Raw genomic sequence first — 14,032 nt, forward strand, 5'->3', positions numbered from 1 at the left:
AAACTCAACAATATAGCTATCACATGCAGCATACTTTTCATGATTTTCAAACACATAATTTTTATCAAGTTCAAGAATAGTGGAATTAAAACTTTCAAACTCACTTTTATCAATAATATAACAAGGTAGTTGATCAATCTCAATAGATATGGGACTCATAGAATAAGTCAAGAATTCTCCAATCCCATTTTCATTAGTAGTACAATTAATATTATCAAGTAACATAGGACCATCATCTAGAGCTTTATCATAGACATTTGCCAAACAAAATTCTTTAGTACCATGCATTTCGACATCAGGCACAAACAAAGCATTATCATAAGATTTATCAAAGTAGCATGGATTATCATATATAACAGTAGCATAATTATTCTCACAAGTTTTACTCATAGGTACTATTTCAAGAGAATCCACAGGAACATAACATTCAACCTCTTCCAGGTAAGCATGGAGGACAATCAAATAGTGTAAGAGATGAAGAGTTACTCTCATTAGAAGGTTGACATGGGTAGCTAATCCATTCTTCCTCCTTTTGTTCGTCGCTCTCCTCTTCTTTTTCATCCAATGAGCTTTCAGGTTCATCAATTTCTTCTTCCACCGGTTCCTGCAAATTGTGAGTGCATTCTTGTGCATTAATGTGTCTCTCTTTATAATCAAGGATATAAGGATTCCTACTTGTAGCATTCTATGCAAGAATTAAGGATAGTAGAGACATAATCTTTAAGGCCCTTACAAACAACACAAGTTTCATAATTCTCAACCATGAAGGATTCTATCTCGGAGGCTCCCATAAATAAGACAAATTGTTCTACCTCTTCGAACCCATAATGAATATAGCAATTCCGATTATAGTTCTTAATTAAAAATTCCTCACTAAAGCTACATTGAAATTTAAGATGTTTAGTATCCTATTGAGAGCAACAGTTTATATTATGGCGTTCAAGCAAGATTTCAGCAATTGTATTCAATTTTTCTATCATAGCACTCATTATTTTACCAGTTCTTGATTCTCTATAATTATTATAACATTCTATAAGCTCCAAGTAGGTTGTAGGTTCTCCCATAACAGCAGTTTTTAATTTTTAGATTTTTCAAATTTTTATAGATTTTTGGGTATATGAGGAAAATAAAACAAGACAAAAAGTAACTAGGCAAAAGTAAACTAAGCAAAATAATACTAGACAGAAATAAACTAAGCACAAATACACTAGACAAAAGTAAACTAAGCAAAACAAAATAAAATAAAATAGAGTGAGAGGTGGAGTGTACTCCCCAGGTGAACTTATGAGTAGAGCTATGCCTCCCCGGCAACGGCGCCAGAAAATAGTCTTGATGACCCACAAGTATAGGGGATCGCAACAGTCTTCGAGGGAAGTATTACCCAATTTATTGATTCGACACAAGGGGAGATAAAGAATACTTATAAGCCTTAACAACTGAGTTGTCAATTCAGCTGCACCTGGAAAAGCACTAGCAACAGGGGTGATGTGAAAGTAGCAGTGATATGAGAGCAGTAGTAACAGTAACACGACAGCGAGTAATAGTAACACGAGAGCAATGGCACCAGAAGACAGTTGATACTACTTCCAATGACATGTAGAACAAGTATATGATGATGAAAGATGGACCGGGGTTCCCAACTATCTACACTAGTGGCAACTCTCCAATAACAAGTGTTGGGTGAACAAATTACGATCGGGCAATTGATAGGATTGAAATAGCATTAAGACAGAATATCAAGATCATTAATCATGTAGGCATGTTTTCCAATTATAGTCGTACGTGCTCGCAATGAGAAACTTGCACAACATCTTTTGTCCTACCAGCCGGTGGCAGCCGGGCCTCAAGGAAAACTACTGGATATTAAGGTACTCCTTTTAATAGAGCACCGGAGCAAAGCATTAACACTCCGTGAAAACATGTGTCCCTCACATCACCGCCATCCCTCCGGTTGTCCCGATTTACGTCACTTCGGGGCCATTGGTTCCGGACAGTGACATGTGCATACAACTTGTAGATACAATCTAAGCAATAAGTATAGAGCTCAAATCTAAGATCATGCCACTCGGGCCCTAGTGACAAGCATTAAGCATAACAAGATTGCGAGCAACAATAACTTCATAAACTTTGTAGATAGACAATCATAACGTAACAATCCATCGGATCCCGACAAACACAACACCGATTACATCGGATGAATCTCAATCATGTAAGGCAGCTCATGAGATCATTGTATTGAAGTACATGGGGGAGAGAATACCAACTAGCTACGGCTAGAACCCGTAGTCCATGGGGGAACTACTCACGAAGCATGATGGAGGCGGTGGCGTCGATGGAGATGGCTTCGGGGCACTTCCCGTCCGGCGAGGTGCCGGGACAGAGACTTCTGTCCCCCGAATTGGAGTTTCGCGATGGTGGCGACGCCCTTGGAGTCTTTCTGGAGTTTCGTCAAAAGGTACGGTGTTTTTAGGTCGAAAGGGGTTAAATAGGCGAAAAGGCGGCGCAGGGGGGCACCTGGGGGCTCCCCACCACAGGCCGGCGCGGGCCCAGGCCAGGCCGCGCCGCCCTATGGTGTGGTGGCCCTCTGGCCCCTCTCCGACTCTTCTTCGGCGTTCTGGAGCCTTCCGGGAAAAATAGGAGGTTTGGTCTTCGTTTCGTCGAATTCCGAGAATATTGCCCGAACGAGCCTTTCCGGAACCAAAAACAGCAGAAAACGAGAACCGGCACCGTGGCATCTTGTCAATAGGTTAGTTCCGGAAAACGCATAAAATCATCATAAAGTGCAAGCAAAACATGTAAGTATTGTCATAAAACAAGCATGGAACGAGCAGAAATTATGGATACGTCGGGGACGTATCGGGGGGGGGGGCTAAAACCCTAAACCTGCGGAGGCCTTTAGTCGCGGCTGGCCGGAAGAACCGCGACTAAAGGTCCTCCGCCTCGCGCTCGCCGCCGCCCACGTGGACGGGCCTTTAGTCACGGTTCGTAAGGAACCGCGACTAAAGGGGGGGCCTTTAGTCGCGCATAATTGGTCGCGGTTGCGCAACCGCGACTAATGGCAGTTGCGAACCGCGATCAATGGCTGTTTTTCTACCAGTGAATCTCTTGAAATTGTGGTGGCTGTGTGAAATTCGATTGAAATTTATACTTCCGCTGTTGCTGAAAGTTTGGTTCCGCGGGGGTTATTCTGCATACTTGGTCTGTTCCTGAAAATTTTGTTCTGCGGGGATGTTCTGTCAGTCGACTCGGTAGTCTGTTCTGCCCTCTGCTCGCAAAGCGCTGACGCTCCCAATGCCCTAACCTTCCCCGAGCACCGGCGTGACTGCGCAAGGCGGGGCTCGCGGCGACCTAGCGGCCGCGGGCGCCTGGCGCGGGGCCAGCAGCAGCCTCCCATTCAACCTTGAGAGCTCGACCCAAGCGACTGTCTTCATCACCGCCACTTTGCTCGTCCGAGGTTACAAGGTGCGCCCCCACCTTCCCCCCACCCCCCCCCCCCCACCCCACCCCCACACACACACACATAAACGGCGGCGATCTGATTGGTCCTCGCCCGCGCGGCTTCGGGTTTCGAATTTGTTATCGCTCCCATTGTTTGCTGGATCTGGTTGTACCGATTGGTGTTTCTGTAATGACAAACTTAGGCATTCTCCCTTAGTTGTATTATTTAGCTGGTAGTATTGTTTTTACATGTGGATACCCTAGAATCCATACTTGCGTTATTCTTTAATTGTTGAATACTTGAAGCAATATGTAGAGTTATAGATGCAAATATCTGTGCTTTCCTTAGTTAGCTTCTATGACAGACAGCTGGTAGCTACGTTTGTGGCATTAGCAATCCATAAGGAATTTGTAATATGCAAGAGCAATCTGAGATACTGAATTTTCTTCCTGATGGCTTCATCAGTGTTGACTGTATGGAACTGTCTCTGTCCCCAACTGATTTATCTTTTTTCCTGGCACCAGTGTCAAGCTGCTGCCTTGAGGCGATGGATATATTGTACCAGTGCAAGGAAATCTTAAGGATTCAGAAGCTTAGGCGCTTGGCGTCTTATGCCGGATTCTATGCCTTCACTACCCTCGTTACCTATGCTTACACAAGCAATACGTATGTCGCTACTGAATTACCTTTGGTTACATGCTTGCAGTATCTTCCCACTTATTACTGTTCTTACATGAAAATATTCTTCGCTCTCTCTGAACATACTTCAGGACAAGGGCTGGCATTTCGAGGGCCGATCAGTACTATGCCTCCTACCCTTCTGGTACTGAGCTACTAACTGATACTGCAAAGGTATGGAACTGAAAAGAGGTTTCGTGGTTAGCAATTTTTCATTTCATCTCAGCATTAATAAGATGCAAAAGGGTGTCATTCTGTTTACCATGTCAATTATTCATTTGCTTAAGGGAAGTGATGTCTGTTTTTTTTCCCTCTTTTCGCAGCTCTATAAGGCTGCATTAGGTAATTGTTTTGAGATAGACGATTGGGGTCCAATAGAATTCTCCATCATGGCAAAGCACTTTGATCGGCAAGGCAAACCACCGTATGCTTACCATGCTGTAAGTTTCTTAATCCTTTGCAAATATATATGCATTAGACAACAACTGTGCTCCTTGTTTCGGATTTATTTTCCCTGTGTAGTTTGCGAGCATTATATCAGCTTATATTGTGTTTTTTCAGCAATACATGTCACACCTTCTGTCTCACGGCCAACTCGATGGAAGTGGTTAACTGCACGATGTGTTTTTTTGTTAATCCTTTTGAAGCCTGGCTGTAGTCCTGTCAATTACATCACTTGTATGATGTCCTGTTACGACGGGCGGCAGAGATGAAATCATAAATGCTGAATATTAGGCCAAAAAGTATGGACAGCTACATTATCAGCTTGTCGTTTATATAAATTGTGCTGAATTTTCATGCTGGAACCTGGTTGAATCTTTGGTGGTGTCTTTTTTTTTTTCTCATTTGTTGCCAGATGTAACTACTTTGCTTTTCACTGATATTAGTATTGTTAATCTTAAAAGGACTGTTGTTACTAGTAGTGTTAGTTTATGTGCTCTTATCTGAATATGCCTTTGCACTGTCCCAACTCACAAGTCTCAGGTGGATCCTGATTCACTTCTTGATTCAATACTCCTATATCATCTTACTCAGAAACAATATTATACTCCATTAAGAACACGTATGCATCATGGTGTACCGACTTGTTGATCCTACACAATATTCAACAGGACATCAGCAAGCACACCCACGCGCCACAGTCTACCAACTTAGAATACTGGGTCTCTCGTACATTGGGAAAAAACAAGGAATCTGAATGCTATGCCAACATAACATTCATAGCTTACATAACACAAAAGAAAAACCTGTGGGCATATACTTTATGCAGTTCATAGAGTTTTCACTACACAAATGCAGAAGCTGAGATGCACACTAGAGCCACAACAGGGTGCACGTGAACCCATGTGGGAAATGCATTTTCCAAATGTTAAAAAACTCTGAAATAAAAATAACATGGTACGTATGCATGTTCCATGTGTGCGTAGAAAGTTTTCGCGGAGAAACCACTTTTTTATTTCAGAATCTAAAAAATACAAAATACGTCACATATATACTGCTATATAGCCCTCACTTTTTTGCCGAAGCAAAATAAAAGGTTTTTTCGTCACGAAACTCATGTCTAGGGCACATGTTTGAGGTCACCTTTGCATTCATTTTGTGTTTCGATTTTTAAAACATGTTTTTACATCACAAAAGCACTTTTGAAAAAGTGGGTTCACATGCACCCAGGTTCTGAAAAGGCAGTCTCACAGCAGCAAGGTTTGTAAGGGAGAACGAGCCAACTCACCCTAGAGTCATCAGATGAAGCATTCAGAACACCATGTAGGAATGTAGGGCATGTGGAAATGAGGCTTTGTTTAGATTAGTCTTTATACATTACGAGAGTATGACCATCACAACGGGGATTCACTACATCTAAACAAACGCAATGCACTTATTATACTAGATAACAGAACAAAGATAAAACTTCTCACTGAATAGTTGGCTAAAGCCCGAAAAAAAAAAACAGTTCTGAACTCGGGTGTACATACTGGTTGAATAAAAAAAAGCAAACAAATTCGAAAAAAATCTGAAATTTTTGGACAATGAAGATGAACTAGTGTCCTAACCGCAAACCAAAAATATCCGAGAAAAGACATATGTAGTGGTCTGGTAAAAAGGACAAAATGCGGTGCTGTTTGGAACATCTAGATTTGTTGCTTAGACCATGTACTATGTGAGTGAAAAGCGGTTCAAAGTCCTCAATGAATCGATTCCATACATAGTAGAGCATCGGTTCAATGGATCTGACAAGAAAAGCGCATCAACTTTGTGGTTCGCTTTTTTGCATGCATTTGTGGGTCCTTGTAGCACAGCCGAGTGTGAAAGAGGCTAAAAGGAGTAGAAAAGAGCTAGTTGTTTATTTAACCATGCGCCCCACAAGCGATTCCTCACATAGCAGAGAAACAAAGCCGGTTCCTAACTCTGACACATTTTTCTTTGATCCGAACCTACATAGTGCATGGTCTTACATCACTCTTTGTCTTTTTTGCACATACCGCTGCATATGTCTTTTTCTGGAGATTTTGGTGTGCAGTTAGAACACTCGTTCATGTTCATTGTACAAAAATTTCAGATTTTTTTTGAATTTATTTGCTATTTTTCCGATTTTTATTCAAACAGGAGCATCTACACCCGGGTTCAGAAAATGCCTTGTCCGCTAAAGCCAACCATTTAACGGAGCATAACCAGGTGTACAGAATACCATAAATATAAATATAGGCAACATAGATTCTGAAGTCCAAGAAAACATAAAGCTAAGCCATTTTAGATCATCTAAAATATTCTAGCAATGGCATAAGAGAGAAGTCTATAAATTTTGTTACAGTGCCAGTAAAGCATTCGTCCCTCAGCAATTCAACATCACCAAGCAGACTATCTACCTCAGAGTATTGCACACACGTGTCCATACTGGCTCTACTCAATTACTCTAGATATAGTAGAATTTGCATATTTCATACTCCATCCATTCCTAAAAAAAAGCTTCGTAACTTTGTCTAGATATATACCTCCGTATCTAGAAAAAGTTACGAAGCTTTTTTAGGAATCGGAGTATATGTTTTGAGAGAAAGTAGAGAATGGAGATGTTGCTTCCAAATAACAGTCACAACTTTCCAGAGCAGAACAACTCTTGCAACCATCAATGCGGTCCTTTTTTGATTAAATTTCCTTGTGTAGTTTGCAAGTTTTACATCAGCAGTTGTGTGTGTTCTTCAGCAATATATGTCGCACCTTTTGTCCAATGGCCAACTCGAAGGAAGTGGTTAACTGAAGGATGTGTTTCAATTGACTCTTGTGAGGCTTGACTGTAGTCCTATCAATTATATCACTTGTAAAAACGAGTTGTCCGCTGAGATCCTGAGCTATGATGTCCTGTGACACGGATGACAGAGCTCAAATGCTGAATAATATTAGGCCATAGAGTCATGGGCAGCTACAATATCAGCTTACCATAAATATAAATTCTGCTGAATTTTCATGCTGGCATCTAGTTGAAGCATTGGTGGTGTCTTTCTTTTTTTGAGTTGCTGAATGTAACTTTTTGCTTATCACTGCTATTAATAGTGTTTGTTTTTGTGCTCTTGTCTGAATCTCCCATTGCACCGTCCCAAGTCCAGCGCAAATTAACACGGGCCGGGGCAGGTTATGGTGAATTAGCACGCCAGGTCAGGCAGAGACCTGATGCAGTGATGCACATCGGCAGCAGCTGGTGACAGCCCAATACAAAGGCGCGTAACAAATCTTACGAAAACCTGACCAGCAATCTTAGCTCCCAATATTATCTGTGAATTGGCCGACTTGGTAGTATGGAATCTCAGTTGTATCCTGCTTACCAGTATTCCTGAGTGATCTTATTCAGGTGCCGGTTGGGGCGTAGGGCAATGTTGAACTCAGCAAAGATATCTTCAGACTTTACCTTATGCTGAAGTTGCACAGTTTTCTCCCATCAAATATCACAGACATGCTAAGCATTGGCACCAAGTTGATAACAATATCATGCACATTATAACCACTTCAAAGAAGATATACGTTATAATCTCCTAGTATGCATGTGAGCCTTCACTGAATAGTTGGCTAAAATGTGACTGGTTCACCAAGCATTTGAGAAGCATGTCGTAGCCTTTACATGTGTTGATAAGATTCCAATAATAAAAAGACAGTTAAACATTCAGAACCCAGCACATCAGCAAGCATGTATGCACAGTTTATCAACTTGTGCAATGCCTGGGTCTCTCATACATTGGGAACAAAAAAATACTCTAAATGTTATGCTCATAATATCATTTATAGCTTCTTGATTATAGCCCTGTCTTCAATAGTTTGCATGCACAATACAATGGGAAAAGAGAACTTGTGGGCATAAACTAGTTTTCACTGTATATAATGCAGAAGCTGAGAAGCACCATCAATTCAGCTAAGCAGTCCGCAAACATAATCCATACATCAACAGGAGAGTATTCCAGGGCACAAACTTCATCCAGTTCATAGAGAGGCTAGCGCAAAAACACTAGAGCAGCAGCAACAACAAGGACTAAACACCTCTCTCCAGCCATGAGATGAAAGAGCAATCATCCAAAGCACCCTGCAGCGCCGAAAAGAAGCTATGCGGAACAAGGTTTTCCTTGATCCTTTGTGTAGCCGGAGAGATGATAAATGCATAATATATAATGCAGAAGCTGGGAAGCACAATAGAGCAGCAAGGTTTGTAAGGAAGCACCAACCAACTAACTCTAGAGTATTCATGTGAAAGACCAAGCATTCAGAACACCCTGCAGCGGTGAAAACAGGGCATGCTGAAAGAGGCTTTATCTGGATCAACCTTTATACGTTAAGAGACTATCGCAATTACAATGAGAATTCTCCATCAACTTGCCTTGTCTCTTAGTATATAAAGATAACAGTGAGGTTATTTTCTATAGCTAAAGAAACAAAATGGACTTACTATACTTGATAACAGAACAGAGATAGGACTCTTCTTCACGGAGCACTGAAGCATGCCCATGTGTTCAGAATACCACAAAAATAATAGATGCAATATAGATTCTAAAGCCCAAGAAAACATAAGCATAAGCCATACTTGATCATCTAAAATCGTCTAGCAAAGGCATAAAAAACAAGTCCATAAAATTTGACATAGTGGCAGTAAAGCATTCAACCCTCAGCAATTCAACAAACAAGCTTAGCATCTCCAGCAACACAAGCGCGGTACTGGCTCTACTCAATTTCTCTAGATATGAGTAGAATTTGCATATTTCTTATATGTTTTGAGAGAAGCTAGAGAATGCTTCCAAATAACAGTCGCAACTTTCGAGAGCATAACAACTCTCGCAACAACCATCAATTCAGCTAATAAGTAATCGGCAAACATAGTTCATACATCACCAAAAGAGTATTAATTTGAGGGCACAAACTTCATTCAGTTCATAGAGAAACTAGAGCAAGACACACTAGAGCTACAACAACAGCAACAAGGACTAGACACCTCTCTCCGGCCATGAGATTGAAGAGCAATCATCGGAAGCACCCTGCAGCGCCGAAAAGAAGCTATGCCGAACAAGGCTTTCCTTGATCCTTCGCGTAGACGGGAAGATGGTATAGCCATCCAGCTGTGAACTTGCGAGCAATGTCCCCTCGGTGTCAACAAGAAACAGCGCGTGTCCAGAGCTGTAGAGGACAAACACATCCCTCCCGTCTCGTATAACCGTCGCATTGCGACTCTCAAGCCCCCCGATCTCTGCCACCGGGAGTTTGGGGAGTTTGACATGGTATTTACGCGACCAGGCCTCGCTGTCGTAGTCGTGCAGCACCCAGATATCGACGGCGGTCTTGCTGTCGTTCCAGCCGTATGTTCCAAGGGTGCCATGATCCGCCTCGTACAGATACGCTCTGCCTTTGTGAGCCATCGGAGAGCGCATCAGACGGAACGACTCGGCGGTGGTGTCGAACACCGTTATCCGGCGGAGAGCATGGTCCTTCACAGGGCCTGGCCACCAGCTCCAATGCAGGTTGCCTCGGACCACCACAGGGGCGCAGAAGAAGCCTGACAGCTCCGGCGTACCCCCGATGCACCTCGGCAGCGGCTGGCTGCAGCCCAGCGCGAGAACGTAGAAGGGATCTTTGTGCAGCAGGTCCTCGGACTTGGTGTGCAGTAGCAGGCGGTACTCGCCGGTAGGAGGATGGCGGTACAGCCCCGTGGCCAAGAAGCCATGTATCTCCGGGACGCGGCCAATCTGGCGCGTGGTCGGGTTGCAGATGAAGTCGCGCTGGACAAAAGGGTAGAAGTTACAGACCGAGAGGAGGAGGAGGCCGTCGCAGGTCGCCTCCACGCCGACGGCGTCAGAGCCGTCGTTAGCCCGGGCGACAAGCTGGAGTCGGGCCTCGCCGCCGCCGGCGGCGGCGGTCCGGTGGTCGAAGGCGTGGAGGTCGGGATCCGATGAGCTGTGGTGGTTGTAGAGGAGGACGATGGGGAGGGAGGGCTGGCGGCGATGGTGTGCCAGGAGGAGGTCGCGGGCGGAGGCGACGCGGCGCCAGGCGCGGCAGACGGCGCGGCAGCGGACGAGGTCCTTGGAGGGCAGGCGCACGAGGATCTCGAGGCCGAAGATCTCCTCCGGGACGCCGAGGCCTAGCGGCGTCGGTCCTGTTCTTGGGAGCCCCGCCATGGTCGCCGGCGAATGCTGAGCTCAGCTGATTAGGATTTCTTGGGAAGAAGAGAATGGAGGTGGCGCCGTGTAGTGGATTCTGGCTGGTGACGGCAGACGGTAGGCTTTGGTCTGGGCTGGGCTTATAAGCTTTGGGTTTCACAATACGCTCAACTTTTTAGGCCGGCCCTGCCATTGCAAGTAACCCTAAAGCAGAACAAAATGTTGAGCTTACAAATACTACAACACACTCTGGATTCAGTGAAAACATTCTCAAAATTTACTTCATATACTCTGATTAGTGTTCTAATGTTCTTGCAGTAGCCCGAATTCATTTGGTTTTTGCCTTGTCTTTTTTCAAAAGAAAGATAGATATCTGTAAATCAAAGTATGTTTTCGTTTAACAAAAAAGGCATACTTGCCAGGAAATTTGTTCACAGTATTAGATTTAGGGGTGTGCCTTAGCGCACAACCCCGTGAAACTCATGCCGATGCACAATCTGTTTAATGATGATAAAAATTATGTGGAAAATGATAATATGTTTATTATTTCTTAGGTTTTACAAAACGAAATCGATAGGATGAATTTAGGATAAAGCACACGAAATCGGAAACAGGGTACCTAAGGCTTATATACAATCAGGAAAATAGGGAATATATTACAGTAGACATAATAGATACTTGCATCACCAAAAGTTAAGACCGTTGCGAATGAAAGGATACATTAAAATCGTTAAAGAGTAGAAGATCAATCATCTTCCATACAATAAAATCGTGATTATCATGCAAAAAAATCACGATTATGTACCTTGGTTGTACATCTAAAAGAAGTAATTTTTCATCATTTTCTCCAAATGCTTTTTCTTGGATGGCACCTCCATGTTTAATCCTAAAGCTCAAGTCTTAAAAGTTAATAAGAATACTGTTCCAAACTATGTCAATGTGGTGTTATCACTGATGGTCTTCACCAGATAATGTTTTAGCCCTACAAACCTGAAACCACATCAGCAACCGATCAGTACCTGTCACACAAAAGGTGACCAGCGTTCAAGCATAAGAGGAATATTATGTAATGAGGCTATGGTCCAGCTTTTATTGCTGGCCAGCTTGGGGATATATCAAGATTGCAGAATTTTCATGTGTCCTTGGCAAGAAAGGAAGTAAACAAAGATGGAAAAACACATTTCATAATGGATTTGTAAGAAGCCAACTGGTCAAATTATAAGAAGTTCACTGCTAAACAGTGAGTTATAGAAATAAAACTCAAGATAAAGGGAATAATAGGTAGTTCATGAGCCAGTCTATTTCAGAAATCCTACCTGTAGAAGAACTTGACGGCAAACAATAGTTCTTTCTCGTGTTACTATTTAAACATGAAAATCATCTGTAAGACATACACACAAATTGGCAAAAAAATAATTTATTTTCTTTAGCATCCACACATTTACTTGACCAATATCTTAGATGAGCTAATTAGCTGGTAAGACCTGGTGTGTTTTCAAATTGAACAGAATAGAAAACTGAAACTGAAGGTAAGAGAATAGGAGAAAATAAAACGGCATCAGAGACAAAAACGTCCATATGCCATCCTAAATTAGAATAAAGAGAAAGGGGTCATAAGAAATACGAAATAAATACAATTGCTCTCTGCATGTTGGTAATTCATACAAATTAAAACAGTTGCATCGCTTCAACTGAGGTAAAAATGAGCTATTTTGTGTCAGCTTCCTAATTTTAAGATTTGGTTAAAAACAATCCCCAGCTCAAAAACTAACAAAGCTCTATCAAAGATAGAACAGGGTATGGCATCCACATATATAACAATTAACCACCTGATTTGCTCCCTATAATTGAAGGCAACCTCGAAGAAAACGATACCTACCATCTGATCATGCCCACCCTTCATCCATAAATAGTTACTTCTTTATTCAAATCAATCTGCACCTGCAATCACATCATAGAGCATACACGAGCTCATTCTAGGTAAATTGCAAAAATACATTTAGCTGTTGGGCATAAGATGCATATGATAGCTTCAATCGATTCTGGAGAAGAATTAAGCTCTCGCATATAAATGAAAAATTTCTACTGATTGGAACAACACAATTTTACCTTTCATCACGAGAGATCAACCATGACCTGTATAGAAAAGTGGGCCTTGCCAAGATATAAAAAAATGGATTCATAGAACTGGTCTATAACTGCAATATGTACAATAGACACACAAAGCATGAACTAGAGAATTAGCTGGCCTTGAAAGTACGTCCAACTTTTGAACTCAAACTTTGCAAATAAATACATCTTAGTGTGTGCTCCACTCTCAGTGGACACATCTCTAGTGGAAAGAAAATTATATGGAGCACCATTAAGAAAGCATTTTATAGGGATGCAATTCTAGGAGCATTTGGCATATTCAGGAGATCATAAGATTAAGATAGAAAAGGAAGCAAAAGACGCAGGAAAATGTGAATCAAAATCTTCAGACATAAACATAAAACTTGGTCATTTGTACACTGATTACTGAAAATAAACTGGTGGGGATTCAACTAAAAGACTGCCTACATATAGGTTTCAGGGGGGAAAAAAGCTATCATCAACAGCTAATTAAGGGCCTCTAAACCTCTCATAGAGAAGAAATTATTAATATAAAAGTATTCACACAAATGGGTTAATTGTTCATAGATACCTTTTGTAAGACCAGCAGAAATTATCTGGCATGTCCTTGTTGCGGACCTCCGAGAGTTACCTCTTCACATCTGGATTGCAATACAATATGACATTTCAATGGGTGGCTGAAAAGGAAGAGGCAATGGCGCGTACATACTCTGCTGTACTGAGTCGAATAAAACAGGGATCAACGCAGCCTTATCCTGTTATCCACGCGAGTAAAGATCTTGCGCTCCACCTGATATGGAGCTGAGCAGCAGCCAGCAATCTCCCTTTCTTGCCACACCATCTGCTAAACAAAGACAGAAGATCATAACCATTTGACTACTTTAACAAATAAGCAAAATACATGTTTGATTTTCCGTGAAACATCAAACTCAAATGATGGAACTATGGACGCATTGGAAAGAACAATAATTAGTGGTAATGAATTCAGAATCCCTCAAGTAGAAAAAATAGGAGATCAAGATTTGAAGAAGTCCTTACTTCAAAAAAAAGATTTGAAGAAGTCCAAGATGGCATCACAACTTTGCTTATGACTATTAGCAAGACCATAGAAATATATCTAATAAACCATTTCTTGCTTGTTCAATTTAAATCCAATGATCACCTAAGATTTGGGCACCTC

At 42.0% G+C, this 14,032-nt stretch overlaps 1 protein-coding gene and 1 long non-coding RNA gene across 2 annotated transcripts; one reads left to right on the top strand and one right to left on the bottom strand.

The window, feature by feature from the left end:
• Positions 1-3,419: 3,419 nt before the first annotated feature.
• LOC124677860 lies at positions 3,420-4,915 on the top strand. The gene is made up of 5 exons (XM_047213815.1): positions 3,420-3,462; positions 3,964-4,105; positions 4,210-4,291; positions 4,441-4,557; positions 4,679-4,915. Exons 2-5 carry the CDS (start codon positions 3,987-3,989, stop codon positions 4,727-4,729), a joined length of 369 nt encoding a protein of 122 aa, XP_047069771.1. The 5' UTR covers positions 3,420-3,462; positions 3,964-3,986; the 3' UTR covers positions 4,730-4,915.
• A 6,527-nt stretch (positions 4,916-11,442) lies between these two features.
• Positions 11,443-13,689, bottom strand: LOC124678423. The gene is made up of 2 exons (XR_006994463.1): positions 12,620-13,689; positions 11,443-11,730 (listed from the first exon to the last, which is right to left on the bottom strand). It is a non-coding gene; the product is annotated as an uncharacterized LOC124678423 (long non-coding RNA).
• Between the last annotated feature and the right edge of the window lie 343 nt (positions 13,690-14,032).

This window comes from Lolium rigidum, chromosome 7, assembly GCF_022539505.1.
Source record: "Lolium rigidum isolate FL_2022 chromosome 7, APGP_CSIRO_Lrig_0.1, whole genome shotgun sequence".
Lineage (NCBI taxonomy): Eukaryota > Viridiplantae > Streptophyta > Magnoliopsida > Poales > Poaceae > Lolium > Lolium rigidum.